This window comes from Ctenocephalides felis, unplaced genomic scaffold, assembly GCF_003426905.1.
Source record: "Ctenocephalides felis isolate EL2017-DRISC unplaced genomic scaffold, ASM342690v1 CF-g0.4_SCAFFOLD_01604, whole genome shotgun sequence".
Lineage (NCBI taxonomy): Eukaryota > Metazoa > Arthropoda > Insecta > Siphonaptera > Pulicidae > Ctenocephalides > Ctenocephalides felis.
The window spans coordinates 44,479,575-44,489,744 of record NW_020537758.1 but is presented as its reverse complement, the minus strand read 5'-3'; the positions used below and the strand labels follow the sequence as shown (position 1 = coordinate 44,489,744).

Genomic DNA, 10,170 nt, shown 5'->3' with positions numbered 1-10,170 from the left:
TCAACAAAGAGGCTTCAAAACTAATTTATACTGAGGCAATTGTGTTATTATATTTTTATATATAAAATATGTTTAAAATAATTAAAGCAACAATTATATTTCTTACATTTGCATTAAAACATGCATAGATTTCCAAAACTTTCATCATCTGAAATATATTGATTAGAAAATCTTTGTCATGAGAGTTCATATGAACACTATAAAAACAGAAGCACATATTTTATGTGCATTTATCATGTCAAGAAATTTTTACTTCTCATGAATGCAAGTTTGTAACAAACTTAAAACTTTTTCAGATATATAAAATAGTGTTTCTTAAAATAGGTATATGATAAATTCAGCACGTGCACATTTTTAATGGGGTTTTTACACCGGTTTTATATTCTAAGAAAGCTTAGTGTAAGGATATTTTTATATTTTTAATACATTTTATATTAAAATTAGATTATTCCAGATTATGTTCCAAACTGTAGTTATCAATCATTTCAAAAAATTAATTATTTTATATATTAAACATTAAAATTTTTGGTTAATATTCATTTATATTTATTATATGTTATATGAATTTCCTAAAACGATGAATAAATTTATTTTCAAAAATATTTGAATCTAATGATATAATTTAAAAATGTCTCCATTATTGTATATTATTCAATTTACAATCAAGACTACATGTTTCATAATATCAATTTATTGATACATGGTAATAATATGCAATGATTGATAAAATTGTTAATTAATTAGTTTTTTGGTATCAGAATTTATTTCATTTTGGTAATTTTTATTCATAGCAATGTGTGCTTAGAATTTTTGATTTTAATTTTCAATTTGTACCAAAATTTTGAAAGCCTCTACCAATCTTTAGCCAATTGCTCTTCTCAGTAACATTTTGGGCCAAATTTTTGCCGTCAATTGGAGCATTTTTTTGGTGAAGTTACAATTTTTATTGATTCTGTTTTCCATCGTTATCAATTGTGATAAATTCTCATGTTTTATTTGCTTGTTGTTGAGGAGGAATCTCTCCGACGATTTGGTCAGCTAATTCGTACAGTTCTTCAACAGTCTAAAAATTAAATAGAATTAAATTAACGCTTATTATACTGTAGCAATAATAATGTAATTAAATTAATATATTTGCTTTTTTAGCAATAAATGTGGTCGAATTAAATTATAAACTACTATGACCCGACAGACGTTGTCCTGTACCTATGTCTTCAATTTTTTAATATAATATACTAATATTTATAGTTTACCTAAAAATAATAATTATTGTTTTTTAAATTACTCTTCACGCCAAAATACATATACATTTATAATATGAGCGATGTTAAATGTAGAACTGCCTTAAATAAGATGATGAGTCTCAATTCACACACTATATTGGAAATTGAAGTCTTTTAAACGGTATAACATAACCATAACATAACACAGGTACTTAAAGATTAAATTAATTTAATTTTTTATTATTTAAGATATCAAAAATTGCATCTTAAACTTCTTCTAATCGACATTCTGAAGGCTGAATTGTATGTATTCTTCTTTACTTTCCCATTTGTTGTTATAAAGTGAAATTTTTACGAATTTTAGAAATATTGTGGAAAGATTAGCAAAAGATGCAATGGAATTATATATTGAAGAAAAAAACTATATTAAAAATTTAATATCCGAATCTTGTGTTAGTGCCCCCTAAAGCGTGCGCTCGTATTTTTCGCATGCATCGCATTAAAGGTAGCACCGGCTCTGGTTAATACCTAATTTCAAAATTTAAGTGAATTAATTTGTCATATCCTGTTCATATGTGTATCATTCAATCTGCCATACATAAACTATTTTTTATATTATTTTAATTTCTGGCACATCTCAGCTGCTTTTTGGCAGTAATAATGTAGGCATTTCATTTTTCTTATTCATAATCATAAATTTATTATACATATTCTAATATTGTCTATATTCATAAGTAAACTGAAATTTGTGGCAGATGATAGTTTTCATTTGTTTTCAGTGTAAACAATGACATGTCGTTTTTTTATATTTTTTTAATTTATTTTTACAATATTGCACGCACATCTCAGTACTTTATAATCACATACATCCTAGAAAATTTCCTTAAAAAACTTCAGAAGATTTATCAAAATCCGAATAATCGTTTAGGAAGAGTATCCAGTGAGTGCGTGCAATTATATAATAGCAATAAAGCTCAAATTGATTCTACTATTGATTTTAGTTAGAAAACGTGTGTATTTGAAAAAAAAGTGCTGTTTTAATGGTTTTCCCGGCAATTATTTGATTTTTTCTCGCCATAAGAACTGTCCTTGGAATTCAACGAACATTTTACAAGAAGAATTGACCAAATTGGTTCAGGCGCTGTTGAGTTATGCGCTTACCAACACATTTTGCGATTCATTTTTATATATAAGAAGATACTATGATACTACAAAGGTAAAGTTACATGTGACCTTCACAAATATTAAAGATCTGCTCATTCAACTCGTTCGCTTAGATTTTATTTTTAAAATATATTGGTATGTAAATTTTTTATTTTGTCCTTTACTTTAATATCAAGATCCTTTTTTTAAATAAGAAAAATGTACTATGATATAATGTATTAAAGTAGTTTTGGCCCATCCATTACTGCGAAAATTGTTGTTTCTTACTTATTCCAAAGTTAACTCAGAAGCAGATTCATACAATTATTGTTGTATGCCATAATAGTTGAGAACATAATTATTAAAATTTAAAATTATTCTATACAATATACTATTCATTAACTACTTTCATAAAATAAAATTACCTCGAGTGTTCGTAATTTCTTAACTCTTGGATCTTCGTACCATAATCGGTCAAATTCTTCATCGGTCAGTCTATATGGATCGGATTCATCATCCTCTTCAACATCAACTCCCACCTGGGACAACATATAAAAAATTATTTACTTCAATAAATAAAACTTATATAAACTTGTTGGAATCAATGTTAAGGTAATAAAACAACACACCCAGAACAAGTAACTGAATGCATTAATCTGAACTTAATTTTAGTTGATGAATCATACTCAAGTCTTAACTATTAATATTATCATTAATGGATAAAGTATTAGAACTATTTTTTATCAATTGTTAATAATTTTAGTGATTTATGATCTTACAATGCTGCTGTCCTGATCCGATCCACCAGTAGCTTCTTGCAATTCGCTCTTTTCTGCAGCTCTCATTATTTCTTCAGAAGTTCCAATTGTTGCAGCTAACTCCTTGAGATATTTCAATGCTTTCGATGCAGGAGTTTGCATCTATAAATAAAATTCATACAAATAACTAATATAAGTTCGACTCATTTCCTCATATAGGGTAATCCATGATTTTTTGTACCTCAAAATAATAAAAAATTTTGAATATCAATCTTATACAAAAACCATAAAAAAGGTTTCTGGAAAAGTTAATTAGCCAAGAGGACTACATTTTTATGACCAAATGGGGTGATAGTGGTTTCTATACTACAATGCTCACAAAAGTGTTTCCAGTGATTATTTTATCTACAAATTGCTCACCTTTGCTCGTCTTTCAGCAATAATTTTCTCTGTTTCTCTGTTAATTATAAAAACCGGGTGGTTTGCCAATTCTGGAGGACACTCACTCATTGGCATATGTCCAGCCAGTAATAGTGCCTTTTCACGATCCCTTTCACGAGCCTAAATTGAAATTAAAAATAATAATTAGTAGCAAATGTGAAAAACATATGGTCCTAATTTTAAAATTTGCAGATCATATCCTACAGACGGTAACAATTCAGTTGTTGATTATTTGGAGCGAAAATGATCTCAGGGGGCGTCCATTAATCACGTGTGGTTTTTAGGGGGTTGGGGGGGGGTGTTTTGACAAAAAATTACAAAATATCACATGGGGGAGAGAGAGGTATAGTAAGATATCACGTGTATTTATTTTAACTTAAATTTAAAAAAAAATACAAACATTTTCAAAAAAAAAAAAAAAATTACAATTCTTCTCGTAACTAAAAATGGGAAGAGCGGGGGTAATTTAAAATATTAACACATATAACCAAGGAAGATGGGCGTCCAATAATCTTTAAAAAGTCATTCACGTGATTAATGGACGCCCCTTCAAGGAAATGATCTGAATTTTTAACTGTAAGTACTGAATATATAAACATCATTTTAAGTTCCATTATCATTTATAACAAATCAAATCTATTATGTGCAATACGTCATTAAATAATATAACTATTTGCAATTTTGTATAGGGCAGTAGAGTTTGTAAAGATCATATGATTCAGCATGATAAGTTTCCTATAAGCAAAAATATTTTAAGTTTTGAACTAGTGGTGTATGGCATCGTGTATTAAGGCAAATTGCTAGAACTTTCCGTACTGCAACAAAATGTTCGAGGAATATTGTCTAATTTATCTAATAAGAATTATATAAACGGAATTGAAAAGTTAAAATTATTTATTTAAAGTATATAAGTGAGCTTTAGAACTTTAGCAAGAATTAAAATTAAAATCTGAATTATTTTCGATATACAAAAAAAATTTAAAATAAGTTTAAATTAAATTAAGTTTCCAGAAGCAATTGTTTCGTCAACGCAAGCAGAAAGTCTTTTTAATCATTCAAATCGGTTGTTTAATTCTCTCAAAAACAGCCATTTTTTGTACATTTAGCTCCGTATCTTTGTAATGGCTAGACCTGCCTTTGCCAAAAACAAACAATTGAATGTTTTTAGATCATTCAAATCAGACGCTCCGTTCTCCCAAAATCTCGATTTCTATTTTCTGCACTCTTTGGCATGTATCTCCGTAGTTACTGGATCTGCTTTTGCCAAATATTAATCAGCACATCTCCCTATCAATAGGAATCGAATGTTTTTTGAACCATCCAAATCGATTGATCCGTGCGCCGAAAAATATTTTTTTTTAGTTACAATATTTATTACAACTGTTAAATAATTAACATCTAGCAATAATGATAAATAATAACATAAATTGAAATAAATAAAAGTGCAAAGGATAGAATTTACATTAGAATAATATCTGTTATATGATGATTTAATATAAAATAAAAGCAAATAATTATAAAAATAAAATTAATAAATAATATAAATAAAATTTCTGAATAATAAAATAATAATAGAAAAGCTATAAAATATAACAAAATAAAAATATTAGAAACAATAAGATAATAATAATAATAATAATAATAATAATAATAACAATAATAATAATAATAATAATAATAATAATAATAATAATGTTAGCGTTTAAAAATTTATGAGATCACAGGGAATTTGCGCCGATAAATATAAACGAAAAAATTCGAACATAAAAAAATGCACAAACACATCCATTTTTTCTGAGGTATGCCAAAATGTTCAGAAACTTTCAAAACGTGAAGATATGCAAAAATTTTCATTTTCGATTTTCGGCCCATGACTGTAACTACCTACGGGAAGTTGATAATTCTAAGGGCAATAAACTGCAATCATCCTTTATGAAAATCAATAGATTTAAAACTTAAATCCAAACTATTTACTGAAAAGCATTTATCGAATTGAAATGACATGCATTTACTGAAGTTACCCTGTCAACTCTGACATAATCACCCGAGTTGAAGTTTGTGTCACTTATTTCGAGACATTGTTGCAAGTAGGATGGTTTCTATAAATGTATTTTTAGTATTTAATTACTTAGAAACAAGTACAATTTATTACCATGGATTGACATTATTATAAATTCATTATTCATGACCTGAAGCAAAATACAAACTTAAGTTTATGTTATCTCGAGATTACATATAAATGCAAATCGAAGCATGTTGATTACTTCGGAAACTTTCATGAAGTAGATCTACGTCTTGAGAATATAACTTTCCATGAAACTTAAAAAAATGAATTATATATTTTTTTTTTTTTTTGATCTTGTTTAATATTTATTTATTTATTTATTTACATATATACATTATTTTCATATATAATTTATTATCTTTGCTTGTGGTTTATTTGATCAACATTTACATTGAAGGAATGGTAAAATCACATTTTAATGAGATAGTAAGTCTACTTGTAGTGATGAAATTTAATATATATATTTCAATTAAATCAAAGCATAAAATCATAGTTCTTTAAATTCAAAATATTGCCTTAAGGACACTTGAGGATACCTAATCTTTTAGAAAATTACATGATTTTTGTATTGGTGTATGTTATTGGTGTTAATTGTAAATGACGATTATTTTAGATATCACTATGTGAGATTTATTTTGAAAAGTAACATTTTGACTTATATGTTATTAATAAACTAGAGTGAGAAATTTATTCCTCTAGTTCCTCAGAACCATTATATTTAGTATCCAAATTATTACACATGCCAGTAAATTTGACATGCGGCATGTCAGTTTCGTTTCAAAACTGATTTTCATGTCTACCCGATATCAAAATATATTGTATTTGACTTGATATTTGTTTTTGCGTAATATCTGATGCCATGATTTACCCTGTGAAAACTAAGCATTTGATCATCATGCAAATATTGACATCGAAAACGGAATATTCGCAAAGGTGTGTGTATCAGAGGCGTGATATAAAACAATTCAAAATATGATATTTCGCACAACGGAATTAGATGGCATTTATTGATTTTAATAACATTGAAAAACAGTTTTCATCTCTGACATAAATAAGAAATAATGGTTTATTTTTATAGTAAACCTCTCGTAGAGTAAGTTATAGTAATCGCAAAAAAAAATCAAAATGGATTTTTTTTTTCTCTTGAACATTTTGGCATACCATTAGTGTATGTGTAGTAGTATGTATGTATTTATGCTTGAATACAACTTTTCGACTACGGTTTTAGGTATACTGATCCATGACATTTGATTCCTATTGACAGAGAAACGTGCTGATCAGTTTTTGGCAAAGACAATTCCAGCCCTTTCAGCAATATGGAGCAAAAAGTGCAAAAAATGGTTTCAATTTAGAAGTCGGAGCGTTCGATTTAAATGATTCAACGTTATTTTACTATATACTTGAGACACACTAGGAAACCAAGACTAACAGTGAACATTTTGTATATATTTACTCCGAATAAGTATAGAACAAATTAGGCTTAATTGAAAATCATAATATTCAAAAACAGGGGCGTAGCGTGTCTTCATGAGGCTCCGAATCAAACATTTTTTGGAGGCCCTCTTAAAAGGAGTAATTATATTTTACAGAATATAAAAAATGCACAAATGTAAATTAATATCTATTTATCATCATCTATCTAAAAATCTTCTGATATGATTGCAAAATATATACTCACTCTCCTTGCCTATTTTTAAGTAAGTTCAGTAAAATTGTGCCAAAAATTTAAAGTTGGTAAATGAGATACCTTTATACTTAACATATTGAGCTATTAATCTATATTAATAATTAACATTATTAATATAAGGTATAAAATATCTTATTTTATCTCATGCAAATAGTAAGATAATAGAGTGAGCTTATCTGACAATAGAACTACGAATTATGCAGTTCGTTCATTTTTTTTTTAAATATAAAGTTAACTTTAATACTTTTCAATTTCTCGCAGAGAATCTTGCATATCTTTGAAGGTTTTTGAACATTTTGGCATACTTTAAAAAAATGAATGTATGTATGTGCATGTTTGAATACAATTTTTCGTCCACGATTTCGAGAGCACGCATTATCAGATTTGAATGATTCAAAAAACATTTGATTTGTATTGATGGGGAGACCTGCTGATAAGTTTTTGGCCACGGCAGGTCAGTCGTTTCGGAGATACGAGACAAAGAATAGCAATTTTGAGAAAACGAAGCGACCGATTTGAATGATTCAAAAAACATTCGATTCGTAATGATGGCGAAATGTGCTGATTTTGTCAGAGGCTAGTCCAGCCATTTCTAAGATACTAAGAGCGAAGCGTCCAATTTAAATAATTTGAAAAACATTCTATTCGTGTTCGATGGGGAGACGTGCTGATTCATTTTTTGGCTAAAACAGTGGTTTCGAAGATACGGGATAAAAAGTAACAAGAATAAAAATTTTGTGAGAACAAATCATACAATTGGAATAATGCAAGAACATTTGATTCGTATTGATGGGGAAACGTGCTGATCAGTTTTTGGCAAAGACAAGTCCAGCGCTCTAGAAGATACGGGGTAAAAAGTAACAAAAATGGCGATTTTGTGAAAACGGAGCGTCCGATTTTAATGATTTAAAAAACATATCACTATATTGTTAGTATCATATTGATATAATTAAGGATTGGTTAAATTTTTGGTAAGGCAAGTCTATCGGTCTTTGAGATCCAGTAAAAAAAATGCTGTTTGTTGGCCAAAATTGATAATTAGACATACGCACATCAAATTATCAGATATTTCATAAAGATGTTAATAATAATTACAACAATTAAATTAGTTTTACAGTTGAAATTTTTCATCGTGCTTTGATATTTCGTTTCAAAATCAGCTACGTAGCGCGATTAATTAGAAAAACAATTAAAAAAATTCAAAAAATTCGAAAAATCCTTGAGAATTTAAAAAATTTAAATTCCGGTACCGAAAGTTCCAGCAATTTGTCTTAAGGCACGATGCCACGCACGACTAGTCAAATATAAAGTCAACTCAGTAATTTTACCTATGATACCTACCTCCCGTTCCTTAATTCGTCTGTCCTGTCGCAAAACGTAGTCATCCTTAATCCTGACTTGCAGCTTTTGCATATAATTCCTGTCCGTCACGCGGACCAAATTGGAGCCCATAAGACGATCCAACCTGGCGCGAACTTTGACCGTCGAAAATCTGAAAAAGATATTACGATTTGTAAGAATCCTCTCTATTTCAGTATAAGATTTTTTGTTTCTTACATTACAAATATAAAAAAATATCAGTGCCAATAGTAAACGACTTTTTTCAATATGTTCAATATTTGTATCTACATATTTGGTTCTTTATTTGTAAGAATAATTAAGTAAAATCATATATAAACATATGTGTCAGAATGTTTTTGTTGCGAACGCTGCTTAAAATCATAGAAAAAAGATATATATGGTTTGCTGGTTGCTAATAATAGTTTAACTTTATTTTTTATAATATATATAGATAGAGAGAGAGAAAAATCGAATTTTTGATAGAATGGAGCATTTGATTTGAATGGCCAAAAAACATTCAATTCGTGATGACAAGGAAAAGTAGTGATTGGTTTTTGGCAAAGGCAGGTCCGACCGTTTCGGAGATACCGAACTAAATCTGCAAAATATTACAGTTTTTGAAAGAACTAAGCATCCGATTTGAATGATTTAAAAAGCTTTCTGCATGTGTTAACAAAACGATTTTTTTTAAGAAAAGATTTTTTTTTTAAATTTTTAAAGAATATTTTTTTGTATATCGTAAATAATTCGGATTTTATTATTAATACTAGCTAATGTTCTTTAATAAAATATCTTCATATACTTTGAATAAATAATTTTAACCTTTGCGATTCAATTTATATAATTTTTATAAATATAAGACAATGTACTTAATTTTAAATTTGATTGATTGAGTTGTGTTTATTAACTTTTCTGTAAACATATTTAAGCTACTGTTTTTATAACAATCTATTTGAAAACATTTACTATTCCTCGAATTTTTTATTACGGTACGGAAAGTTCCAGCAATTTGGCTTAAGGCACGATGCCACACACCATTAGTTAATTTTTTTTTTTGATAGCAATAAATTCAATATAAAATAATGCATAAATGTTCATGTGTACGAGCTCTGGTAATAAGTGATAGGATTTTAAGTATTTGTGTATCATGTTTTTGAAATAAGTGTATATTTATAATTAAATAAAAGTATTTTCCTTCATATTCCCCATTATACAACTTATTTAAAACTTATTTTAAATTATCAGTTTTAATCTAGAAGCAACTTATTTGATTTATCTGCAAGTTTAAACCACGAATATTATTGTTCATAAAAATTGTTACATTGAAATAATATGTGAAAATATTTTGAAAGTTATTTATTTGATAAAATATATAATTATTAACCAATATAATATGAGACATTGAAGTGATTTCTAATTCAGGTCTACAAATGTTAAATTATTTTCAGCCTGTATAGTACTAGTTTTGTAATGTGAACTTGAGGTAGTGCAATCATTACTACTGTCTAATGC

The 10,170-nt window shown here is 27.8% G+C and overlaps 2 protein-coding genes across 2 annotated transcripts in view; one reads left to right on the top strand and one right to left on the bottom strand.

Moving 5' to 3' along the window:
• Window positions 1-913: 913 nt before the first annotated feature.
• Window positions 914-10,170, bottom strand: part of LOC113372147 — a 31,161-nt gene continuing 21,904 nt past the window's right edge. Inside the window, exons 2-6 of the mRNA XM_026612471.1 lie at window positions 8,659-8,809; window positions 3,545-3,685; window positions 3,146-3,286; window positions 2,792-2,905; window positions 914-1,063 (exon numbers count right to left, since the gene is read on the bottom strand). Coding sequence (XP_026468256.1) covers window positions 986-1,063; window positions 2,792-2,905; window positions 3,146-3,286; window positions 3,545-3,685; window positions 8,659-8,769 — 585 coding nt within the window. The 5' untranslated portion in view covers window positions 8,770-8,809 and the 3' untranslated portion in view covers window positions 914-985. The remainder of the gene's footprint in view (window positions 1,064-2,791; window positions 2,906-3,145; window positions 3,287-3,544; window positions 3,686-8,658; window positions 8,810-10,170) is intronic.
• LOC113373825 (uricase-like) overlaps window positions 9,749-10,170 on the top strand; it is a 3,103-nt gene continuing 2,681 nt past the window's right edge. Inside the window, 1 exon segment of the mRNA XM_026614099.1 lies at window positions 9,749-9,777. Coding sequence (XP_026469884.1) covers window positions 9,749-9,777 — 29 coding nt within the window.